Source organism: Nipponia nippon, unplaced genomic scaffold, assembly GCF_047370975.1.
Source record: "Nipponia nippon isolate SJK-2023a ecotype South Korea unplaced genomic scaffold, ASM4737097v1 scaffold_1, whole genome shotgun sequence".
NCBI classification, from domain to species: Eukaryota; Metazoa; Chordata; class Aves; order Pelecaniformes; family Threskiornithidae; genus Nipponia; species Nipponia nippon.
The window spans coordinates 112,114,487-112,139,225 of record NW_028262290.1 but is presented as its reverse complement, the minus strand read 5'-3'; the positions used below and the strand labels follow the sequence as shown (position 1 = coordinate 112,139,225).

Here is a 24,739-nt window from a genome sequence, read left to right as displayed (position 1 = left end):
AGTACCTCGGTCTTTTTCCATGTCCTTTCTCACCAGTATCCCTGCCCTAGTCAGCAGCTTTCCCTAGTCTTTCTTTTGCTGCTGCTGTACTTGTAGAATCCTTTCTTGTTCCCCTTCACCTCCTTTGCCAAAGTCAACTCCAGCTGGGCTATTGCTTTCCTAAACCCATCCCTGCATGGTCCGACAGCAGCTCCGTACGCCTCCTGCCCCTGCTTCCACCTCTTGTACACTTCATTTTGATGCCTGCGTTCCATCAGGAGCTCTTTGCTCATTCATGAAGGCCTCCTGCAGCATCTGCTTGATTTCCTGCTTGTTCAGGATGGACCTTTCTTCAGCTTGGAGGAGATTCGTGAGTATCCACCAGCCCTCCTGGACACCTTGTCTCTCCAGGGCTGTATGCCATGGGATTCTTCCAAGCAGATCTCGGAAGAAGTTCAAGGCTGCTCTCTGGAAGTCCAGGGTTGTGGTGGAGCCTGCTTTTTGCCCGGCTCCCTCCTCTCAGGAGCCTGAACTCCAGCAGCTCATGGTCGCTGCAGCCAAGGCTGGCCCTGACCTTCACATCCCCAACCAGTTCTCCCTTGTTTTGAGTCGGAGGTCCAGCAGAGCACCCTTCCTTGTTGGCTGCTCAGTGACCTGTGTTAAGAAGTTGCTGTCAACTCACTCCAGAAACCTGCTAGCCTGGTTGTGAGGATCCCACAACGGGAAGACCGAAGGCAAGCTGACTGAAGTTAACATCTGAGGTCACATGTACTACAACCAACTTCTCAAATAATTAAGGAGGTCAGAAACACCTATAGCAAGCCGTTACATATTCCAATCTTTCCAAAAGTCCAGCAAACACGATGTTGGGAGCCTGTGGGACTGGAAAACCACCACTGTGGAGGCATTTGTGCTCGTTTTTGAAGGTCCAGACGCATCAGCGGAATATCTCCCAGGATATGGAGCACGTGCACTCTGTCTTAACTCAGCAACTCGGAGGCACAGAACTAACTGTCTCAGTTTTCTGACTTAGCTGTCAGGCAAATGCCAGCTTTCCTAGAAACAGTCTTTGATGGTAGAACCTGATTTGTAATGCTCAGTACACTTATCCCAAAGGGCCGGAGAGTCTCTGCTTGCCAGGGCATAGCCCGTGGCTGAGGATTTCCATTCTGTCCTGGCCGCACCCGGCGAGAAACTGTGACAATAAAATGGTGTTTTCTGGGCTGCTGTAGGAATTTGTAGAGACTGAACTGCAAAGCAAAGCAAAAGAAAAATAGGGAGGAGGGTGTTCGAGACCGTCTGGTCTTCTCTCCTTCTTTTATATTCGTGTCTTTTTTTTCAAGAGAAAGCACTGACGGGATGGAGATATGTTTCTCTGCAGAGCAAAGTTCAATATATTTACACTAAAGTGACTGGGACTCTCCGGTTTCTGGATGTTAGGGATATGTGTGAGTACTGAAATGATATACTGATTATTAACATCATATAGTTAGCAGTTGTCATGATAAATTGCTGTTTTTCTTAACCTGTTGCAGAAAGCCAGGAGAGAGGGGGGGACCAGGGAAGTATCTGCATCTTGGCAGAGTTCAGCTCTTGCGGTTCAGAGTGCAAAACACCTTTTTGTGCGGCTTATCTTTGCCCATCTAACGCTGTGATGCCTTGAGAAAACCAGTATGCACAGTAGTAAGTGCCAGAATCCCTCGGGGTTAAAAAATCTATTGTGAGAGCGTAGACGGGCTCAGTAGGCTTTTTCCGAACTTGAAATCTCCCACTATCGCCTCTGTCATCAAAAACAGGTGACTGTCCTGACACGTACAGTATCCTCTTTGGCGGCTCTCCGGGAAGCTGCTTGTACCAGTGCACGGTGGCTTGGGCCGTCATTCGGCACGCCATGCTGGCAGAGCTGCCCTTCACCGGCCTCTGCAGCTCCGGGGTTTGCACCGGCACCGCCTGCGCGTCTCCACCTGGAAGGGGAAGCGGAGAAATTGTGTGAGGGGAAGAAAGCGCTGGCGTTTGGAGCCAGGACCGTGTCCTCGGCACACGGGAAGGAGAGGGGAGAGGAAAAAGGGCTTACGGGCCCACAGTGAAGCTGCAAGAAGGACTGGAAGCAGCACCATGCTGCCCGCGTGGGTTAAACCTGGAAATGAAATCGAGACAGAAACATTATAAAGTCCTTCAGGTGGAGAAAGCGTCCAACGTCTGGGAGGAGGAAATGACTCATTTGGCACATCCAATGGTCGTTCTTCAAGTGGCGACGGTGGCGGGGGTTAAATTTACTGACAGGCTAAACCACATGTGTAACGCTGTAGAAAGGACCTAATATAATAATACTGAATCTGAAAGCATTTTTCTTCATCTATCAATCTGCTGCATTCCTCTCAGACCGACCTGCTGAGCCCACACAGAGAAACTCCAGGTGTTCCGTCTGGCCCTTCCCAAGGATGTTCTCCTCTCCGCAGACACCCCAAAGCTGTCCCAGAAGCACCTTTCACCAGCCTTTCCTACTACATGCTGCCTGCTTTGGTAGCACAAACGGGATAAGTCATAGTGAACTATCAGCTCTTAGTCTTACTTAGAAGAGCTCCAGACTGTCTGGTCAGCCGTATCCCCCTACCCCAGGCACGGTGAAGTGAAGGCAGGGTGAAGCATGCACGTCTCCCAGCCAGCTGTTTCCTGGCCTCTGCTTTGTCTTGTACTTTTGCTCATTTCAGAGCCCTGCAAAGCTGCCCTGCAAAGACTTCATGGCAAATGGTCACTTGGGCCACGGCCACCACACAGCACTCTCCTCCCAGAGAACGACTTCTCATTTTCTGATGGGAGTGACCAGTGAGGAGTGTCACCCGTATCTCCATCAGGACCTGGGTTTGAAGTCGCCCAGGCTAGATCTGCAGCGCGAATATCCCCCTCCTGTGCTCCCTCCCTGCCATTTGCTTCATTTTTGCTAGCTCAGACTGTAGTTGGGGAAGTAGCTAGCTTCTTCAAAGATCACCTGTGTCACTCTCTAAATTCCGCACGGGAGTGCTCCTTTTCCCCCGCACAGCCCATTACCAGCTGAGCGGTAGCACGCTGCGTTTCTTTGCTTTTCTCCCCGTCCGCTAGTTCTACTTACACACTCAGCACAAACCTGTCGGGACGTTTTAGAGGCGGGAAGGTGCAATCGTGGTTCTCTGCGTTTGACAGAAAGCCTGCCGCTCAGGGTACAGGCAGCTTTGGGTACAGGCAGCTTTCTGTACAGGCTGCCTGCGGTCTGCTAGTGCTGTGGGACTGCCAGTAGGCACAGTAGTAGGTGCCTTCATCGCTGGAGTTGATGTCGTTGACTGCGAAAGCGCAGACATTTGCACCTTTCTTCACAGAATACTTGCTCCTGTAGGAATTGTCATCATAAGAAGCTTGAGCTGATCCAATATACAGAATCCGTTCGGGAGCTTTGGAGGGTAGGTGTCGGTACCAATGGATATACGCAGCCGGGAAGTTAGGTATGCCCTCGGCCCTACACTCAATCCATGCGGTTCTAGTTTGCTGTCTGGTAACGGATGCTTGAATCTGCTTCAGAAGCACTTGTGCTTGTCCATCTGGGAAGAAGGAGAGAAAACACAACAAACCCTCTTAGCTTGCTACTCACTCACACTCGTAAATACGGGGTGCATCCTGCCACTGCCCCGTGCCGTGCTGTGGCGACAAGGGGAACCTACGAGTGCAGGCTGCAGCCAGGGCCAGGAGCGGGAGCAGCAGCATCCCGAGGGCTCTCGCTGGCATATGCCTCTGGAGGAAGGCGACAGCTCTCCCGGCAGGCACTGAGGGCTGCGGCTGAGCAAAGGAAATGACTCACTTGGGCATCACCCGGAGAGGCTCCCCTGGGCAGCGGGCGGGTGATGTTGAGCTAAAGCTGCGTGACTGAGCCCTGCTGAATGCTAACAGCCTGGTTACAGCTTTTGCACAAGCGGCACAAACTCACCTTCGCGCGCTCTCTCTCTCGTGCACACACGCAAAATCACTTCAACTCGTTTACAAAGTAATGCTGTAGTCTGCAGCAGTTTTAACGCCTGCTTTTAGACCTGTTGAAGGCTGCTGAACAATCAGTCTGGGGGTCAGACGCTCTGCCTCAGGTCCACTGCCAGTAAAAGGAAGAAAAATAAGACCATGGATCTTAATGAATGTGTAGGCTCTCCAGTTTCTGCCCGTCACACAGGTTGACTGCCAAAGGCCAGGAAAAGACACAGCAGCCATCTGGGAGCTCAGAAGCAGGATTGCTGCGCTGGTAACTGCTTCTTGTCACAGGTCAGGTGAGACGCTACACCCCAGGGCGGCACCTCCAGATGTGCCTTGTACCAGAGACTGGGAATACTTGGGATCGGAACACAGCGGTCCTGCGATTTTAACAGTCAGTTGCTTGGGCGTAACCAGCAAAGGGGTGAAAGAACGTAAATGAATGTCTTTCTGTTTGCGCTATGGAAGTATGAATACCTGCTGTAGAGTTGCTGCTTGTTTTGCAGGCTTGCTGCCGTGTTGGATGAGAAGCCCCACTGAAGTCAATGAAGAGGCTTGTATTTTAACTTAAGGTTTGATCGGCTCCAGATGGACAACAAAGAGAAACTAAACCAAGATTCTCTGCCAGCAGAGACGTACAAAATGGGTGTGTGATACCTGCAGTCCCGAGCGGTGCTTCAAGTTTATTTTCTCTTGTATCCTTCTGTTCTGCCCCACAAATGGTGTAACCGGGGATTTATTCCAAAGACGTAGCTTGAAGGGTCGTGGGAATAGAAAGGTTTTTCCTTCTTTTAGCTAGCCCACCCTGCCATCCTGTAAACCCACCCGGAGGTGGTTTTAGGCAGCCAGACCTATGAAAATGCCCCTTTTGTTGCTGAAGTGAAATACCAGCTGTGCTGGTGCTGGCTGCAGTGCGTGTCTGCAAAGCATGCGCTAGCTCAGCGGTGTCGTCTTTTGTAGCCGGCTGCCTGTAGCCGGTGTCTGACCGAAGGCTGTTGCGGGGAGTAGGGTGGGGATGCTCCTGCGTGTTGTGAGGCACTTCAGGACCTGGTTCAGAAAGCAGAGCACGTCTTTGTGCAGGTCCCCTGTGGCTTTCTACTGCTGTGCATCCCAGCTAGCGCAGTAGTAGGTAGCGGAGTCTTGCAGAGTTACTTTGCTCACTGTCAGGGTGCAGACGGATTTGGCGGGGTCCTTCTCGATACTAAATTTCCCCTCGTTGGACTTGTTTTCCAGGAAGAGCGTGGAGGACATGTAGGCAATGCGCTCGGGAGCTGCTTTGGGCCTCTTTCGGTACCAGTGAATGAAAACTTTGTTAAAATCAGGATGGGAGACGTGGCAGTTGATTAGCACCGTTTTGCTTTCTGGCTTGGTGATGGATATGGGGGTTTGCTGCAAGACTTGAGCGGCACCACCTGTGCGAAAGCAGGGGAAAGATTAGCACCATGAATCTGAGGCAACGGAGCGTCCCCTTGGCCGCTGGCGGAGGTGCAGGCGTCGGGGTGAGCAGGGCACGTACAAGGAAAAGCAGCCGCCAGGATGAAAGCGCTCAGCAGCCACATTGTCGCTGCCTGCCTCATGGCTTCCTTTCAGGGACAGGGTGAGGGCCAGACTCAAGAGGTGGCAAAGCAGAGCTGAGCAGCAGGAAACCACCCAGTGAGGCTGTGCCAGCTGCGCATGCCTGAAATAATTATGCACAAGCCATTTCATTAACACCTATCGAGAAGGCAAGCAACAAGAAAACCCAACCCAAAACCGCCCTGGTAAGAAGAGAGCCCACTCTTGAGACAAAGATTTTTTTTCTTTTTTTCCCCAAGGAATTTGCTGAGATGATGAGCAAAGAGGCACCTGTTGGTTTTCTAGTCCTCACCATGTGATGTACCTGTGCTAAATTCTAAAGTCAGTTCTTCGTATCTGGAATTTTAAAGGTACGTGGGCTATCAGAGGGTGGAAGAGAAGAGATGCCCCTTGAAAGCAGGCAAAATTGCTGCCCTAAATCTCTGAGCTCAGGAAGCATTTGTGGGAAGTTGCTGCTGTGTGTTTGTTCACTACTTTCACTGTAATGAGTTCCTGCGGGGGAGCCCAGCCTGGCAAGCAGGACCCTGGAGTCAGGTGAGGTTTCCAGCCCTTGGGAGCACAGAGGAGGTTTCGTGTTAGCTGCCCAGTGGTTTTCAAAGGATGTGAGGTCCCAGTAAGTGCCATAAGAGTAGCCTCTTGCTGCTGTGTGATTTTATTTATTGTCGGATGGACTCTATCATCGCCTTCTCGGCCCCAGATTGTCCCTCTAAGATTTTTCACAAAAATAAGGATCCCCTGATTGCACATAGAGAAGGGGCTTTGGAGCTTCTCCGGGTTTGTGTTGGTACCAGTGGATGAAGCTCTTCAGAAAGCCTGAGCCAGAAAAATGGCACCTGATCCGTGCAGTCATTTGCACGGCTCTGCTGGCGCAAGGTTTTGGCTGCCTGAGGCTTTGCCCAGCTCCATCTACGAGGAAAGCAGAGAAGCGGCACTGTCGCGACAGCAGTGAGCAGCCCCCGGGGCTCACAGGCTGGGACTCTCCCAAGACCCTGCCGCTCACATCTACAGCAAAGGGCTGACGCAGCTAGAAGCAGCTGCAGCAGCAACACGTGCATCGCGCGGTGCCGAGCCTGCCTCCCTGAAGCAGCCAGGAGCAGAGGCCGTCCCCGGCAGGAGGGAGCAGGCACCTAAGGCGGAGAAACGAGTGGCTCAGGTTCCCATCACCCAGCAGCAGCTCCGCTAAATGCCCCGAGCTTTTTGGGGGCCACAAGAGAGCTCCTCCGTCTGCGTATCAAAGTTCCTGCAAGAGGTGGTACCCTGCACATGGATGCCACCACCCACAGCAGCTCCCCAAATTAAGCCCTGTGTAAGAAGCTACAGCTTTTCTTGAAGGCAACTGCCTCATGACCAGCAACAGAGACTGTCCCACAGTCACCGGCAAGTTACTTCAGCACTTCATTGCCCCACTCTTAGAGGCTGATGCCTTATTTGTAGGCTGAGTTCCCTTTGCTTCATTTCTCCCTGGCTATAGGATTTGCTTGGGGTAGTGAGAGCCCTGTTCTCCGAGATTTGTTCCCCACGTATGGTACCTAGACAGAGACAGGCTTCATTCATTCCCTGACTCTCTTACTGACTGAGGTCTTGGAGGCTCCAAGTGTAGGATGATTTTTCATCCCATGATAACACTGCCAAAGCTCTTCTGCTAGCAATTTGGCCCATTCATTTTGAAGCTTGACCATCAAATGGGATCCTGTAAGACAGCTTCTGCCTGAAACCCGTGTTCCTATGGTCAGTGTGTGGAGTTACCCAGTACTGCAAGGGAAGCTCCAGTGCCTTCAGTTTGTCCACAAGCAAGTCTGGCTTTGAACGGCTTAATCCAGCTCAGTGTCGAGAACCGGCACGCGGTTTTGATGAGCCCGTTCGAGCCCTTTTTGAGACGCGAGTGGTCACGGCTCTGGAACAGGTGGAACTGAAGTCAACGTTGGTCGTTGTTCTGATTTCAGCTAGGAAATTTTAAGTTAACGATTTAATAGTACTTCCTGCATTGGTACATCTGATAGGTGTATCACAGCAACTAGGAAGAGAATGTAAAGCCATTCAAATCAATTACAGTGATTAATAAGAATGTAGGTAACTTAAGGATTGCCTTCCAACAGCCTGTTTGTTCATGCTTCTGTCTTGACAAAATATTCACCTTCAGGGCTGGCTTCTTCCTTTGCTCAAATCTTACAACTTGTGGAGAAGACAGGAAAGCAGGTCAGCTAGGCCTATCGAGAGCACCACGGCCATCGCAAATAACGAGAGAGTCCACTCCACACCTCAGCCACCCCACCCCATTGCTCCCCACCGCCTTGGACACACCTGAATGCAGGTTCCCCCCTTCCCTGGTGCCTTGACTGTGGCTTTGCTTCCTTTCTTTCTTTCTCTCCTTCCTTTTATTATCTGTATCTGCTACCAGTCAAGTCACCACTCAAGACAGATGCTACTGACTTCAGCAGAGTCAACCCAGCCCTTTCTTGGGAGCGTAAAACAGCCAGGGTGCAGGGAAAGCCGGTCATTGCCACTCCAGCGGGAGCTGAGCCGAGCGTGGGAGAGCACTCTGCCTGTCTCCTGGCTTACTCCAAATCCTAGCGAGGGAAGGGGCTCTTCCTCCCATTTCTGCCGGGCTTTGGCGGAATGGTCCACCTTGCAAAGTGCTGAGCACTCACACTGACGGCAAGTCAAGAGGGAGTCCCAAGGAGGGGCCCTAGCTCCCAGCGACAGTGAAAACCGCGTTACCTATACAACGTGTGGGAAAAGTACCTTCTCAAAGTGCAACTTCAACATCAAAACGACTGTTTATCGTTTCGTGGCGTAGCACTTGGCATCCATAGCCGTTAGATCTTTAAACAGCATTTTGTTGGTTTCCTGTCTTAAGGGCAAAATAGTCAGAAGTGAAGGCCTGTTGCAACTGGAAATGATGCTTGTGGCTTTCTGAGTGGGATAAAAGAAATAGTATGAGAGTTTCTTTTGTAAAACTACAAAAAAGGTGCAAGATGAACAGCAGTGCTGCATTGGCCCAGGACTTGCCCATCACTGATCCTGGAGGCACACAGGTCGGAAGTTTCTTACCTCGACCACTCACTCCATGTGAGGTGTAGGAGGCAACAGAGCCTGGAGAAAGAAGCCGCACTGCTCCAATACAGATCCTGGGATCTATAAACCTGGGAACGATTCGGCGTCTGAAAAATAGCCACCCTCTGACTCAAATAATGATTTTTTTCCTTAACTCTTTGCTTTATAAAACTAGTAGGCAATAAAGTACTGAATGCTTTGTTCAGAAAACCTAAATCTACGTAGCCCTGGCAACTTCAGAAGCACTGGCTTTCTCTGTCTCTCATTAGTCTTAGTTCAAAATCATTTTCAGGCGAGGACCGCTTTCTTGTCAGTCTCCCAAAGTGCTTTGCATCCTTTAGCTGTTGCAGGAAAAAAATGGTGAACCTTTCCTTCTGTGACCTAGAAGAGTGAGTGAACTCAAGGTTAGTAGCCATGGCTGACACAGCAAATTCAGGCTGTCAATCCAGACAATGTCCGGATCTTGAGCTAAGCCAGGCTGTAGCCCTTCATTTCCCCTTGGCGACGATGGCAGCTCCATTTGGGGGACAGCTAAAACTAGATTGCCATAGAAACCATGCAAGCAATAATCCTACCTGGAGAACAAGATGGACTGCAGGATCTGACAGGGGTCTGAAAACTTCAGTTCTAGTTCTGGAAACCTTTGATACAACTTCATAAAAACTGCTGAGAGTGCACAGTTAAGTACCATAGTTCCGTAAATAGCTCTTGTTTGTGCTCGACTTTCATCTGATAAATAAACCGTAGCTCGGCAGCACCTCCCAGCTGCTTATCAGCTGTGTGGCTTACCTCACATCACTCAAGAGCCCAGGGAGGAACAGTCAACAACCTAGATGCTCAGCATCATGCAAAGTAGGATACTTCTCATTGACCCTCCTAAAGGCTGCACTCGTACTGAATTGCTCTGGAGCAGCAAGAGGCAGCTGCAGCAGACAGTGCTACCTGGCTCCTAGGCTGGCCCCTTGGAAATCACAGGCACCTGCCTCCTGCCGAGGTCTTCACCTGAAGAGAGGTTGAGAAGGACTCTAAGATGGAGGTGGTTTTCTCCCGTAAGGCTTCCCCAGCATTTACTGGGCCCTTCCCTCTTTACATCTGGAAAGCCTTTTGCTTCTTCATCCCTCTGGATTTTGCATCCCTACAGTTCCTGACCTGAGGTAAAACTTGAAACCAGCCACAGGACATGCAAACTGGGCAATTTCATCCCAAATGCCCTCCTGTCCTCATGTCATTTACGACAGCACTTCTCCCTTCCTCATTCTCTCCCTCTTGGGCGCCCCTAGTCCCCTATCAAGCCCCTCCTGGCCTTTTTGCCTGCTCTTGTCCCATGCCTAGACAAATAAGCTGGACTGTCTCTACAGAAAAAGTTCATGGCGTTGTGGGGATGTTTCCTCTGCAAACACATCACTGCTGTAGGAAATGGCAGAGGGTTAAGGGAATGGCTGTGGGTGCAGTCCCACGCGGCGCAGCGGTACCACCTGCTGACTCGGTTGTCCAGCTGGCGCACCAGCAGCAGGCAGGTGTCTTTGTGTGTGTAGAGGAGAGATTTCTTTTTGGGCAAGCCTGTGTCCCAACTAATATCCCAGACTGGTCTCTCGGGGTGGGCAATGGGTCCTAGGCGACATTTGGTACCAGCAGGTGAACTGTGACTCTCCAGTTACTTTGCAGGTAAATTTGACAGTGTCCCCTGAGAGTGGCGGGGCTGTGGTGGAGACTGGTTGCTGGTCCCAGGTGGAGGGCCCAGAGCTCACCTGGAGTTAGAGGACACAGCAGGGACAAGGCTGCAGCAAGAAATCCTCATCCCTGAGGACATGGGGGTATCCTCAAAGCACGGGCTCCCCATCCGTGAGGAAGGGAGACTGAGCTTTACTCCCTGTTTCTGCTGGCAAAGGAACACAGTGCTGCACAGCGTGAGGAGGGGCAGAAACGCAAAACCTTATCTCCAGCTTGTGAGCTGCTTTGCATGTATTTGTCAGCCACTACACAGGCGAATCAAGCCATTTGTGCACAAGTTATCTGCAAAGTGTCATTTGAGCTTGGGACTTGGGTAACAGGACATTGCCGATACTGAACTGCATAATTAGGCTGGGGGACAAACGGAAGTGTGATGTAAACCCAAGAAGAAATGTATTCTGGCACCATTAAGACTAACTGTTACGTGCAACTTACTTCCAAGGCAAGAGACAAGCTTGGAGGGTTTTCAAGAAGCCCATCATTTCTTCTAGCTCTGCCGCAGCTCCTCAGAAAAGGAAGTTCAGAGGTGCTGGGATAGTTCAACCCTAATGAGACAAAGAAATTGAAAAATAGATATATACTGATTCCTTGCCCCTCCAAAAAAAGCAAATGTTTTGGTGAAGAGAGCAGTGATTTTTTACAGCATTGGCTTAATTTCCTATTAAAAAAGAGGCAGAGAGGGATGTGTCGATGTGACAACTTGGTGATGCTGTTGGCAAGTGCTGCCTGTGCCTGCAAGCCTCTAACCAGACCAGGTCACCGTGCCATTGTCCTGCCTGGCAGGCACCAGCATCTTTCTTTGTTCTGCCCCTCTGTGCCCGGGTATGGCTGATACTGCTGAGCCCCTACGCAACTCCCAGGATCATCACAGGCAAGAGACCAAGGGACAGGTTTTTGAGAGCTGGGGAGCACCCACGCGGGTCTCATGGGGCAGAGACTTGCTCTGTACTCCTGGCACCCAGCCCCCAAACCTCCCCAAGCCAAAGCCGGCTGTACTCACCTGTGTACGAGCACCATCCTCCTCCCTTTCCCCCAGCCTTTGCTCATTGTGCTGCCGGAGCTTGTGAGCGCTCAGACATACAGACAGCTAGCCTGGGACGTTTTGAACATACTTAACACACTTGCATGTCAGTCTGAAGTCGAGTGTAAGAACATAGCAGTGATAAGACATTCAGCGCAAAAGGGCTTGATTAGGAGAACATAAATAAAACTAGGAACACTGCTTGATACCCTGCAAGAAATGGTGTGTGCCCAAAATCGCCTCTTTTTCCACAATAGCATTTCAGCTCTTCCTGTGCACACTGTCCTGCTTTGCATCATGAGCAGGGAGGACACAGCTCCAGGTGGCTAATATTCCTTTATATTGCCATATAAAGCACAGCACAATAACTAGGTAGGGCATCCCCCCAGCCCAATAAAACCCCCACACCATCCAGTGTCCTCAACATCAACCAGTGAAGGTGTTGGCGGTGTTTTACTGCCCAGGCTTAGTTTCCTGTGGTGACACAGGCTGTGTAACTGTGGTCACCCCGCTGCACGCGTTGTGTAGGGATGGTGCTCCAGACATCTCCCTCCTCCTGAGGAATGGCTTCACCTCAGCCCCCTCTCCCTCTCTGCCTGGTCCCAGGCCAGCTGCAAAAGCTCGGGCTTGCAGTGGTGGGGAATGCCCATCCCTGGAGCGAGCAGAGCCGGGCACGGAAATGCTCAATGCCACCCAGCCAGAAACCTCCCTGAGCTGAAGTGCCTGACTTGAAAACCAAGAGTAATTCTTTCCCCTTTGCCTAGTCTTCATCTGGTTTGCTTATTGACTGAGAGCATAACTCCCCAGGGGGAGGGACGGTTTCACAGAACATTCTTCTGAAGCACCCGGGGCCTTTTGCAGAGGCAGGCTGTGTTACACAGATCCTGAAGGATAATTTGGTGCCTCACCCGTGATTCTAATCAGAGTTAGAGCCTGAGCGTGTCCGAGCATTTAAGATTCACTAATATCCATATGCCCTTGACGGTTCCATATCATCTAGTCCTTATGGTTGCCTCTATTCACTTCAGTTTGGGTTGGGTACTGTCTACTTATTTTCGTCATTTCTTCCCATTGGTAGCTGGAAGGAAAGACAATTCAGCAGACGGAGAGGAGGGAGAGCCAGCACCGTAAACCACTCTGCAGTGCATCGTGAAGGCGTCCGTGTGCTGCAGGTGGCATCTTCTGCCCCCGGTACGTGGTTATTGTCCGCCCACCTCCTGGAATCACTCCAGGCTCTGCAACAGCAGCTCACTGGCATCTTTTCACATACTAGCTGGTGGGAGAAGGAGGCTTTTCCTTCGTGCACGGGTTTCTTACAAAAAAGCCGAAGATGATAACATCAGAGGAGTCAGCACTACTGCCGATCAAACAGCCTCCATGCTTAGCTTGCCATAGAAAAGAAAGTGAGTTTGAGTGCTTCTGGGATCTCGTGTGGCGTATCGACTGCAAAACAACATTAAGAAATGACGATTTGTGGCTAGAGGGAGGGACTAGAGTGAGGGTGAAGGTCTTCCAGTTGAAGTAGGTGTAACAAAAGCAATCATCTATTCTGAAGGCTCCTGGGCGGGAACATCGTAATCGCAACCAAAATCAACGGCAGGAGAGATGGAGAGAGAGAACGGTGCTGACCGGTGCTTTTCCTGCCGTGTCCTTAGAGACACAGTGAAGGAGGCCACCACCGTCTCACCTGCTGTTGCTGGGACTGTTGGGTTACGGTCATGAGAGCAAGTAGCTAGGAGGTGTCGTTAGAAGAAAGAAGGTGAAACACTGCATCTTGCAGACAGCATGTCTAACTCCCCTGTATGATCTGGGCTTGCAAGTCTGAGGAGGACAAAACCGAACTATAGCGATTGGGAGAGCTAATACACACTGGAAATTGTTGTGTCACTTTTTCATCCCATCAGACTGATATTCTTCAGTGAGTTACGCTTCAATGAACCAAGTGAGCAGAGTATCAGGGTACCCCAGCAAAGGAAAATGTTAAGGAGAGGCTTGATGGTAGAGAAGAACCTCTGTGGATGACTTTCTCAGGCATGAGGGTCAGCGTGGCCCTTGAGGCAGCAGCTAGGAGGGATGCATTGCGTGTGAGACATAAAGATGGACAGTTGGTCTTACCTATGGAAAGGTCTTTTCTCTGGTGCTAGCTTTGGTAGCTCTGTCTCCAAGTTGTTGGGTGATTCAGATGCATGACTACTATGATGAACAGCAGTGAACCACAGACCCTGCTAAGCAAGAAGGAAGGGGAAAGGGGCAGATACAGCTCCAAAAAAATGAACCAATATTCCCACCTGCACATGTTGGGAGGAATAAAGAGAAAATCTTCCTCTCCTCCAAGAGCTACCAACATTTAAGGGAAAATAACACTCCTTTTCCTTTGCTGAAAAGTTTACGAACCTTCAGGATAAAGCTCTCTATTTCAGTTTTCTTTGTCAGGCCAAAGGCTTGGAAGAGGTCCAGGACAACGTGCTGACCTATTTCCAGCAACAAGAATACGGAAACGTGCCCCTTTCCAGTAAAGAAATCCTTACAGCCAGATCTTGAGCAAAAAGGAGGAGAAGGTGGAATGGAGAGGCTGGCTTAGGTATTGGACCTTCACCGTTCCCTTTGCACTGTGCACGAGCTCAGCCAAAATGCCCAGCTGTTGGCAGCTGATGCTTCCAAGGAGTGGGTCAGCACCGAGCGTGTCCTGCATCTGCAGAGCCCGCGTGTGAGGCCAGGCAGCTCATCCACACCAGGGGAAGTGAGTTGGGATCTTTCAAGTTGTTTGTGGTTGAGACACTGAGGGAGTATTTGTCTCGGTGATCTCTGAGTTCCTGCCACGGTGACTATCCCAGTAGGGGTAGGCGCAGTAGTAGGTAGCAGTGTCGTCTGGAGTTATATCGTTTATTGTGAGAGTACACAGTTTCTGGCTAGAATCCTTTTCAATCCTATACCTGTTTGCTCGGAAGCCGTCATCTACTGATATTGACCCTGAGAAGTAGAGCATCCTCACCGGAGCTTTATTCACCTTCTGTTGATACCAGTGTATGGCAGTGCTATCAAAATTTACAGAGACGTCTTTAAAGTGACATCGCAGGCGAACACTTCCTTTAGGCTTGGTGACTGAGAGAGGGCTCTGCATGGGAATATTTTGTGCAAATCCACCTAGGGAAAAAAAGCAGAGAAATGCTGTCATTAGCTGGAATTCCGGGATTGGGGAAGACGCCTGTTAGCACAGGCATGGGTGCCTGTGAGGAAATGTAGGAAAAGAAGGAAGGACTTACAAGACCAAGCGGCTGTGGCCACAAGCGCTGCCAGCAGCAGCATGTTTGCTTGTGATGCTCTGCTGTCGTTGAGAGTCAGAGGAGAAGGAAAGCGGCCCTGGTGCAGAGTGAGCAATGCCGGCTGGGAGGAGGAGGGGACTGCCTTGGGTGTGAGCTGGTGACCCTGTGCGTCAAGCCAGAAGAACGTGTCCCCTGAGCTGCTGCAGAGATCAGTGGGACTAGGGGAGTAAGTGGGGTGGGGTGGGGTGGGGTGGGGTGGGGTGGGGTGGGAAGGGAAGGGAAGGGAAGGGAAGGGAAGGGAAGGGAAGGGAAGGGAAGGGAAGGGAAGGGAAGGGAAGGGAAGGGAAGGGAAGGGAAGGGAAGGGAAGGGAAGGGAAGGGAAGGGAAGGGAAGGGAAGGGAAGGGAAGGGAAGGGAAGGGAAGGGCTCTCCTCTGCATGGGGCTTTGCTCTGTGGACAGCCTATGGACAGCTGTTGTGAAGGTCGGGAAGTGCTGGTCCCCTATGAGACAACCAAAGTGTGCTAGAGGTGTGGAAACCACTGGAGATGGGTCTCGCAATGGGCTTATGGTTGCTTATATGTAGAGCAAAGACGACTAGAGTAGGGAACATGGAGAGCTTTTTCTTGAAAGTGCTAGGTGGTGGCAAGCGTATCGTTCCCACCACCAAGGTACTTTCTTCAGCACGTAGCCTTTCTTTTACTGCCTTCTCTTTCCTAGGGGAGAACAGTGGCTGGACTAGAAAGTCAATGCAATGTTTGCTCCCCTCATTGGCCACCAGGCTTCTGCCATGGCTGTGCAAGCAGCACCAAAGGAGCAGGTGAGTTTTCAGTGTTTGTGTACTAATTCTTAAGGCAGAGAAGACTTCCTTTGTCCTTCAAATAGTAGATGTGTGTTTGAAGACCAGAGTGCTAATGACAAGCCAGACTTTGAAAAGGGCAGTTGTGCAGGGTGAGCTGCTCTTTTTGGGTAGCAGAAAAAGGTTTGGCCTTTCTGCAGCTGATACCAGATGGAGTGAGAAGATCAGGGCACTGGCACACTTACAAGCCTGTGGCTCAGACGTTGAGGGCGGGCTTTTTTTGCCTTGATGATCTTTGAATTTCTCTCACGGTGAGGATCCCAGTAGGCACAGTAGTAAGTAGCAGCGTCGTCTGGAATTACATCTTTTATTGTAAGAACATAGCGGTTCTGGGCAGAAACCTTTTCGACCATGTACCTGTTTGCTTGAAAGCCGCTTTCAACCGAAGCTTTCCCTTCTGAAAAGAACAGGAGCCTCTCTGGAGCTTTACCTTCCTTCTGTTGATACCAGTGTATTACGGTGCCACCAAATGTTTCCTCTAATGTTTGAATTTCACATGTCATCCGTGCACTTTTTTGGAACTTGGTAATGGATATAGGGCTCTGCACAGGAATTTCTTGTGCAAACCCATCTAGGAAAAAAGAACAGGAGAAATGGTGTCATTATGTGGAATTCCGGGATTTGGGCAGACGCCTGTTAGCACAGCCTGTGAGGAAATGTAGGAAAAGAAGGAAGGACTTACAAGACCAAGCGGCTGTGGCCACAAGCGCTGCCAGCAGCAGCATGTTTGCTTGTGATGCTCTGCTGTCGTTGAGAGTCAGAGGAGGTGCAAGGGACCCCAGATGAGGACAGTGTTGCGTGGAGGAGGAGGTGACTGTCTTGAGCGGTCTTCAGCGATGGGTCTTCTGTGCGCAAGCAGATGGGGCTACATTTGAGCAAACCCGCTCCAGGCTGGCAGATGCTAAAATTGGTTAGAAGGTTGTAGTCCAGTCTGCTTTTCAGGTAAACAGGAGAAACATTGGTAAATGCTAGGCTCGCGGTCCTTGAAAACTGGAGGCAGAGCAACTGAGGAAGGGTTGCAAGCGAGAGCAGCTCCAGCTGTGGATCACAGCGTGAAGGTTTCATCCCGCAGGTCACCCCGGTGGGCGGTGAGTGTGTGTTGACACCCAGCGAGACATGAGGAGGCACACAGTGCCCGAGCGGGCGGGAGGCATTCCCCCATCCTGTTCCGGAGCTCCTTGTGCTGCTTCAGCTTAGTCACCCAGCTGCGGCACACCAAAGTGCCCGGGGTGCCCCTGTGCTGGTGCTGCCCTCCAGTGAAGGAGTTGGGGCCCATCAGCCTGCAGCGACCCAGGCAGCTGCACCGCAGGGACTTGCCCCCGCTTTGGTTTTGAGTGCAGGAGGAAATGCACAGCCACAGGAGTTTGGTTTTGAAGCTCAGATGAGATGCAAACACTTCTTGGACAGGAAGACGGGAAAAGCAAAGCGAGCCTGGTGAGGGCTGCTGTCAAGAGCCATCGCAGAGGGGCATCTCGATGAGCAGGGCTGGTGCTGCAGGGCACTCCCCCGTGACCGGTGAGCCTGGGCTGCAGCTTGCCAGGCACGAGGGAGATGAGCTGCTTTGGCCTTCCTCCTGCTGGCAGTTGGCCACATGCAGCAAGCCGGCAGTAGGCATGGGTTGCTAACGGGCTTGGAAAGGTGGCCGTGAGTGCAGGGCTCCAGGGAGAGGCAGGCAAGGAGAGACACCTGCCTCTGTGTGGTGGCAATGGAAAGGGTCCCCCTCTTCCCAATAAAGAGAATCATAGAATCATAGAACCATCGAATGGTTTGGGTTGGAAAGGCCCTTAAAGATCATCTCGTTCCAACCGCCCTGCCATAGGCAGGGACACCTTCCACGAGACCAGGGTGCTCAACGCCCCACCCAACCTGGCCTTGAACACTTCCAGGGCTGGGGCATCCAGAGCTTCTCGTGGCAACCTGTTCCAGTGCCTCACCACCCTCCTGGTGAAGAATGTTTTCCTTTAATCTAAATCTACCCTCTTTCAGTTTCAAGCCATTCCCCCTTGGCCTATCACTACATGCCCTCGTAAAAAATCTCTCTCCTGCCTTCTTGTAGGCCCCCTTCAGGTACTGGAAGGTTCCTATAAGGTCTCCGCAGAGCCTTCTCTTCTCCAGGCTGAACAAGCCCAACTCTCTCAGCCTGTCTTCACAGGAGAGGTGCTCCAGCCTTCTGATCATCTTCATGGCCCTCCTCTGGCCTCGCTCCAACAGGTCCATGTCCCTCTTATTTTGGGGGCCCCAGAGCTGAACGCAGTGCTCTAGGTGGGGTGTCATGAGAGTGGAGTAGAGGGGGAGAATCACCTCCCTTGACCTGCTGGTCACGCTTCTTTTGATGCAGCCCAGGATATGGTTGGCTTTCTGGCCTGCAAAGGCACCTTAGTGGGTCACAGTCAGCTTCTCATCAACCAACACCCGCAAGTCCTTCTCCTCAGGGCTGCTCTCAATCCATTCTCCGCCCAGGCTGTCTTTGTGCTTGGGATTGCCCCGACCCGTGTGCAGGACCTTGCACTTGGCCTTTTTGAACTTGATGAGATTTGCACAGGCCCATCTCTCAAGCCTGTCAAGGTCCCTCTGGATGGCATTCCTTCCCTCCAGCGTGTTGACCACACCACAAATCATAGAATTACCGAATCATAGAATCCTAGAATGCTTTGGGATGGAATGGATCTTTAAAGGTTTACTAGTCCAATCCCTCTGCAATGGGCAGGGACATCTTCAACTATATCACATTGCTCAGAGCCCCACCCAGCCTGTCCTGGAATGTTTCCAAGGATGAGTCATCTACCACCTCTCTGGGCAACCCGCTCCAGTGTTTCACCAACCTCATTGTGAAAAATATTTCTTGTGTTCAGTCTAAATCTACCCTCCTTTAGTTTAAAACCATTACCCCTTGTCTTGTCGCAGCAGGCCTTGCTAAAAAACTATCCCCATCTTTCTTGTAGGCCCCCTTTAAGTACTGAAAGGCTGCAGTCAGGTCTCCCCGCAGCCTTCTCTTCTCCAGGCTGAACAACCCCAGCTCTTTCAGCCTTTCCTCATAGCAGAGGTGTTCCCTCCCTCTGATCATTTTTGTGGCCCTCCTCTGGACCTGCTCCAACAGGTCCATGTCCTTCCTGTGCTGAGGACCTCAGAGCTGGACGCAGTGCTCCAAGTGGGGTCTCACCAGAGCAGAGCAGAGGGGTAGAATCACCTCTCTTGACCTGCTGGCCATGCTTCTTTTGATGCAGCCCAGGATATGGCTGGCTTTCTGGGCTGCGAGAGCACATTGCTATCTCGTGTCCAGCTTTTCATCTACCAGTACCCCCGTGTCCTTCTCCTCAGGGCTGCTCTCAAGCCCTTCATCCCCCAGCCTGTACTGATACTGGGGATTGCTCTGACGCATGTGCAGGACCTTGCACTTGGCCTTGTTGAACCTCATGAGGTTCACACAGACCCATTTCTCCAGCTTGTCCAGGTCCCTCTGGATGGCATCCCATCCCTCAGGTGTGTCAACTGCACTGCTCAGCTTGGTACCATCTGCAAACTTGCTGAGGGTGCACTCGATCCGCCTATGTCACTGATGAAGATTAAACAGCACTGGCCCCAGTATGGACCCCTGAGGGACACCACTTGTCACTGATCTCCATCTGGACATCGAGCCATTGACCACTACCGTGTGGATATGACCATCCAGCCAATTAGCTATCCACCGAACAGTCTGCTCATCACTTCCATAGCCTTCCAATTTAGAGAGAAGGATATTGTGAGGGACCATGTCAAAGGCCTTACAGAAGGGCTCTTCCCTTGCCCACTGATGTAGTCACTCCATCATAGAAGGCCACTAGGTTGGTCAGGTAGATACTGTCAAATACTCAATAACTCAATTAAGTCAAATACTCAATAAGTCAAATACTGCAGCATCAACACCTAAGAACTACAAGTCAAGCAGGGTTTTCAGTCACCCTAGTGAAACCAGGACAAACTATGGGTCGGTTGAACAGAGAGAGACAGAGACAGGAGAAGACGTAAGAAAATGACAAGGGAAACTGGCTTTACAAGGGCAAAGTAGCATGAAGGAACTAGAAAACGAAGACATTTTTTGTTTTAAAATGTTTTCCCATAGTTCATAATTTAGCTATTTATTTAAACACAGGTAGACTATAAAATTATTTTAAGCAGAGGTAGCATATAAAATTATCTGTTCCTCTTAAACCAACATTGTCTCTTTGAATTAAATCAGCTAAGTAACTTGTTACTTTGGGCAAATTTACCATGTTTGGTATACAGCGTGAGTTTTAATATGTATGATATGCAAGGATATGTTGCTGTAATGACTTATGGTGCAGCTTGTTAACATACTTCTCTGCCTTCATTTGCCTGCAGGTTGAAGTAGCCAGTTACTGCATACATAAAACTGGTTTTGCTTGTGTTATTGCACTGAATTTGCCCTGTGTCTCTGCAGGTATGAGACAACTTCAGATAATGAGAGATATTAATGAAACAAACTCATAGCTGAAGATTGATCCAAATGACAGCTAATTTGGCAAATGCAAATTCTAGCATCTACTACCCTCTGCTGGGTATGGAGGAGTAAAACCCTCAGAAGCCTTTTTTGAGCAGCTGTGCGGATGCTATACAGCATCCATAGGCATGGATGGACACTGAGAATTCCTGTAGTACTCTGAAATTTTTAAGCAAAACAGTTGTGCGTTGGTCACCTTTATTTTCATGACCACTTTTTAAGTGGAGAGCAGTGTGATGTTCTTTCTTGAGCTAGGAGATGCATGAAGATCCTCAACATTTATAAAGCCTCTCCTGTAAAACAACATACACCTTATAGGCTTAAACCACAGTGTTCTGAATCCCTGCAAAAGACTATGGACAATTTCCACTTTTGTTTATATCTTTGTAAGACTTTGAGAGTGACAGCACCATGCCAGGTATGGGGTCTGTCAGATTTTGGCCACAGACAATTTTGTATGACCTTCTCATTTGGTGATTTTTGTCTTAACCTGCACAGCTTATTCCTCAAGATTACGTTTTTTCCATTCACTGACACACAGCCAGATTCTTCCTTCCATTGCACCTCAATGTGTTTAAATTATAAAACACAGAATGACCTTCTTTTTAATAATTACCTGAAGTACATGAAATATAGAAAGCCTGGAGTACATTCACCTTCTCCTTTGTAGCATGTAACCTGGAAATGTAATAATTTAAGTATACAATAACTTACCTTTACAGTGTTTTGATGTTCTTGGTTCAGTTTTACCTTGTACTACAAGCAGTCTGTCTAGGCAAATATAAAGGCACGATTAGTCACCTGGGGTTAGCCTGACTTGCACCAAAGCCTATGCTCCTATAGCACCAAGAGACCCCAGCCTGTATTCTCCTCTGAAGCCAGGTTGAGGACATATAGGACTTTTGCATTCATTGACCCTCTTCAGCAGATATGGGTCTCAGTGATTCCAGAGACTCTATTTCTGATGGCTACATGCTGCTTTCTTGTTCTCTGCATTGCATTTAGTGCTTGTGGCTGGACAGAAATCCTGCATAAACATGGAGCAGTACTTTTACTACTCTCTAGGTATTTTCTTTCATTAAAGTTTCCTTTAACTGCTATTAAGCATCTGATTATGCAGCATGATTCCCTTTGGGACGATTTCAGCTTTGCCAAATTAATGTTAATCACAAGGTCTTCCTGTCGGTTATGGGAGATACCATTTGGAAAGCGCTGCAGTTTTCCCCATATGATGCTTCTGTCTGATGAAACAGGTTGGACTGAAGGCGTCCATGCAAGAGAAACACAGACGTATTTGCAATGCTGCCGGAGGCACAGTACATGCAAAGATAGCATCAGAGCTGAAATCACATGGGTGAAAAGCTAAAAAAGAGAGGAATCTTTGAAAAGTTACTATCATCTCATCATACATCCATACATTTAGAGAGATGCTGAGTCCAAAACCACAGCCCACTTCATATTCTCTAATTCTGAACCTGGACTGCGAACGTGCCATTTCCTAAAATTCCTCTTCCTAATTAAACAGGATTTCTTTACTCCAGAAAGAGCTGGAGTTTAAAACAGAAGCAAAGTGGCTGCCACGTAGCGTCACTGACTCTCGTGCACCAAGTCCATTGCAGTCCTCTCGTCTGCAGCAAACGTCTCGCCACCAGAGAGCACATCAGAGCTAACAGTGACACTGCCACGGCAGCCGGCTGGAGAAACACCTTCATGCTCTTTTGAGCTGTTTTCAGAAATGTGACCTTGCTTAATTAATTGAACTAAATACTTTCTGTAGCCGGGGACTGGCTTATCAGGTGGTGTTTCATCAACTGTCACCTTAGTGATTTAAATACAAAAAGATAGATCTTTTAAAGCTGTTTTAAACGCTAACAATAAAACCTGATTTTATCCTTCAAGCACCAAACTGTGGTGGTCTGGAGGGTACTATGGTACTTCTGGCTGCTACAGCTGTAATGCATGCTCATGCTCTACCTGCACGTGGGTGTGCAAGAGGGAACAGCCTTGTAAACTGTTCCTACAGCCAATGACTGCTCTTTCCCAACCCCATCCATCTAACCTACCCATCACGGTCGCTTTCTTTTGATGCCTTTTTCCCTGTGTCAGCAAGACAGTAAAAAATTTTCATTAAGCATGAGCTTAATGAGACTATGATTTACTTCACGTCTTTCTGGCATCAGGGCATCAGAGCATCCTGGAATCAAATGCCATGCAATCTGAACAGGACCGCACCCGGCAGCCTCCCCTCCCTCTTCTTGCGGCAGGGACAGATGCACCCAGCTGTGAGGTCTGGAAGAGGTGGAGCAAGGTGGGAAGAGAAGAAAGAGGAGGAGAAAAGGGACAGAAGCGTCATTCAGCTTATGCATTTTTCATTATTCACGAAAGGTTGTAAACCAGATAGACAAGCTGCAAATACACAATTTAGTTCACTCACAAGATGTTCCTCCATCTTCAGTTATTCTGCCTTACTTCCAAAGCCACACCGTGCATAATCAGCCTGCAGAATCAGGAGATTGGGGCCCTAAATCTTTCAAGGCTTTATTTGATGTAAAATTAGAAATTATAGATGCTGTACAAGGTTAGTAGCATGTGCTATCTTAGGCATAAATAAGTCTTAAGAGAAACCAAGATACAGTGAGTTACTGATTTACTATCACCCTGAAAGCATGAAATTCAGTAATTTGCCAAGTCCAATGTAGTGTGTTAATCAGAAAAAAACAAGAAAAGGGGGAAATAATTCTGGGCTAATATAACTCCGGGGGGAGGGTACATACATTGGTATGTACCAGCAGTATATACTGAAAAGAATTTACCTTGCTTGCCCTAGAATAAGCTTTTATAGATCACAGAGAAATACCCTTATTTTATACTATCCATCTCAGGAGCTGCAGACATAAAAGTGTCTGAGAGAGAAGTCTGATTGTCTAACGAAGCTAGAGTAAGAAGAAATCAAATATGAGAAACAGTTGTTAACCCAACCGATAAATACGTTTCTATTCACGAACTCCTGTTAGAAGCGAAAACTAGGAACATTATCATACTGGCTAACCTATCAATGTCCTTCCTTCAGTATCTATCACCTTAGTATATCAAATCTTGCAACGAATTTTAAACATACAAGATTAATAATTCTTCTCATCCTTCCTGCAAGACATCTATTTGCTTGTGGCTTTGGGGTGCATGTGTGAGATACAAGGATATACTTATGTCAGAATGGTATGCCATATCCACAGTAACCTGCAGCACTTAAATGACAGAGGCATCATGTGCAATAGCATGGCTTTTGGGACATTATCAGTACCTCTTCTTACTGACAGCAAATAATGACGGTCCTTGCAGCGAAACGTAGACATTTGATGGTTTTTGAAATTATATTTGTCTTTATACTGAGGTGGAATTAAGAAATGAAGAGTAGAGTCAAACAGTATTTTTGAAGAGCATGTCAGAAGAAAGCATAAAAGGTGGAATTAAGAAATGAAGAGTAGAGCCAAACAGTATTTTTGAAGAGCATGTCAGAAGAAAGCATAAAAGCTCTTTGCTGTAGACCAGAGACCTTTCCTATCTATATACAACCTCAAGTGTGCTGTAAACCCTTTACCAGTGGATTTGGCACATTGATCTGTACCAAGGACATTAGAAGAATCAAGGTCAAGGAAGTTGACTTTGACATGGGTACTTCAAGCACTGAGGGGGCATAATGGTAACCGCACACAATCAGCACCGGGTAAAAAAGTGCTTTGGGCTGATCATAGCATCCTCTGCTTCCTTAGGGTTACAGCCGTTGTGCATGATGGTCTCACATGACTGTAGGCCCGAGTCAAAGAAGTGGCAACATGGCGTCCACAGGCAAACTGAGGCTCCATCGTCCAGTGCTGGTCTGTTGCAGTGATCTGTAGAGCAGCTATTACTGAAATGCAAGTGTTGAGATGTAGTTAAGCAGGAAACTGGCCTGGAGGTCATCAGAGTCTCACCATAAATCAGGTGTAATAGGTTATTATGACCACCTCAAAGTGGTGCACTGGAGTCTGGAATTCATTGTAACACACCAAAACCAAAAGGAAGTTGTTTCCCTGGTGAGATTCTTGGCCCTGGATCACTACTGACTGCCAAACCTGTTAAAGGAATGAACAGAAAACCAAAGAGCTTTCCTGCAACCTCCTTAGACTCTGATTGCTCATTGTGACATTTCAAAGCCAAAATCCCAGCTATCACAGCTGAGCTATTCAGCTTATTCACAAAACACAGCTGTCATTAGACTTGCTTTTGAAAGCTGCTGTACTCTGAAAAACAGAGAGAAACCAACTTTCCTCCTCTTCCAGAGCAACAAAAAATCTGTTTCTTCAACTGAAATCTAACAAATTAGAAAGAATGGCAATAGGTACCGTTTTCACACAAAACAAGCCCCCAGGCAAAACATCATGAAAAATAACTGAATCGCTAGGAAAATATGTATGTTCCTAAATATTTGCAGCTTCCATGCATCAGCAAACACAATAGAGCAGATTCACGGAGAGCTTTATTTCCACACAAAATAAATGGACAAGCAAAAAATTACTAAGAGGTAGCAATCTTCACTTGAGTGATAGTCAAGCACAGACAAGCTCCCTTGGTGCTCGTGGGCAGATATTAGCTGGCGGTCAGAGTCTGGAACAGGAGGAGCAGCTAGGAGATGTGCTGAGCTGGGGTTCAGACCTTTTGGAGCTCTGGCCACGACGAGGGTTGAGAGCAAGGATTTAGATGGTGCACCTGTTATACCATGTTTCTTTGGAAAAAGA

At 49.0% G+C, this 24,739-nt stretch overlaps 3 protein-coding genes, 2 long non-coding RNA genes and 1 gene segment (V, D, J or C); 2 read left to right on the top strand and 4 right to left on the bottom strand.

Moving 5' to 3' along the window:
* Window positions 1-1,383: 1,383 nt before the first annotated feature.
* Window positions 1,384-3,746, bottom strand: LOC104014603 (uncharacterized). Its single transcript, XM_087767118.1, has 4 exons — window positions 3,672-3,746; window positions 3,270-3,551; window positions 2,054-2,116; window positions 1,384-1,943 (listed from the first exon to the last, which is right to left on the bottom strand). Exons 1-4 carry the CDS (start codon window positions 3,733-3,735, stop codon window positions 1,609-1,611), a joined length of 744 nt encoding a protein of 247 aa, XP_087623244.1. The 5' UTR covers window positions 3,736-3,746; the 3' UTR covers window positions 1,384-1,608.
* A 409-nt stretch (window positions 3,747-4,155) lies between these two features.
* Window positions 4,156-13,882, top strand: LOC148057559 (uncharacterized). Of its 2 annotated transcripts, XR_015706768.1 has the most exons (4): window positions 4,156-4,612; window positions 5,781-5,891; window positions 12,426-12,538; window positions 13,768-13,882. It is a non-coding gene; the product is annotated as an uncharacterized LOC148057559 (long non-coding RNA). The 2 variants fall into 2 exon arrangements; XR_015706767.1 differs by lacking the exon at window positions 13,768-13,882 and having other exon boundaries at window positions 12,426-13,165.
* On the bottom strand, window positions 4,606-5,537 carry LOC104014604 (T cell receptor gamma variable 9-like). The segment is given in 2 exon segments: window positions 4,606-5,378; window positions 5,483-5,537. Coding segments are annotated over 2 exon segments (360 nt in total).
* A 68-nt stretch (window positions 13,883-13,950) lies between the features above and the next one.
* LOC148057558 (uncharacterized) lies at window positions 13,951-21,493 on the bottom strand. The gene is made up of 4 exons (XM_087767113.1): window positions 16,149-21,493; window positions 15,652-16,037; window positions 14,611-14,773; window positions 13,951-14,491 (listed from the first exon to the last, which is right to left on the bottom strand). Exons 1-4 carry the CDS (start codon window positions 16,189-16,191, stop codon window positions 14,103-14,105), a joined length of 981 nt encoding a protein of 326 aa, XP_087623239.1. The 5' UTR covers window positions 16,192-21,493; the 3' UTR covers window positions 13,951-14,102.
* LOC148057557 (uncharacterized) lies at window positions 14,740-21,608 on the top strand. Its single transcript, XR_015706770.1, has 3 exons — window positions 14,740-14,836; window positions 15,328-15,427; window positions 21,490-21,608. It is a non-coding gene; the product is annotated as an uncharacterized LOC148057557 (long non-coding RNA).
* A 2,973-nt stretch (window positions 21,609-24,581) lies between these two features.
* Window positions 24,582-24,739, bottom strand: part of AMPH (amphiphysin) — a 122,805-nt gene continuing 122,647 nt past the window's right edge. The window contains exon 23 of the mRNA XM_087767099.1: window positions 24,582-24,726. The gene's annotated coding sequence lies outside the window, so the exon portion shown is untranslated. The remainder of the gene's footprint in view (window positions 24,727-24,739) is intronic.

Bases quoted from the DNA above. Each gene is read 5' to 3' on its own strand.
- LOC104014603 (XM_087767118.1), bottom strand. From the start codon at position 3,735: ATGCCAGCGAGAGCCCTCGGGATGCTGCTGCTCCCGCTCCTGGCCCTG. The intron at 3,552-3,671 runs GTAGGTTCCCCT...CCTTCTTCCCAG, and splicing joins CCTGGCTGCAGCCTGCACTC to ATGGACAAGCACAAGTGCTT. The intron at 2,117-3,269 runs GCACCTACTACT...TTTCATTTCCAG, and splicing joins CATCAACTCCAGCGATGAAG to GTTTAACCCACGCGGGCAGC.
- LOC148057558 (XM_087767113.1), bottom strand. From the start codon at position 16,191: ATGCTGCTGCTGGCAGCGCTTGTGGCCACAGCCGCTTGGTCTT. The intron at 16,038-16,148 runs GTAAGTCCTTCC...CTTTTTTCCTAG, and splicing joins GGCCACAGCCGCTTGGTCTT to ATGGGTTTGCACAAGAAATT. The intron at 14,774-15,651 runs GTAAGTGTGCCA...CTTGACGCACAG, and splicing joins AACGTCTGAGCCACAGGCTT to GGTCACCAGCTCACACCCAA.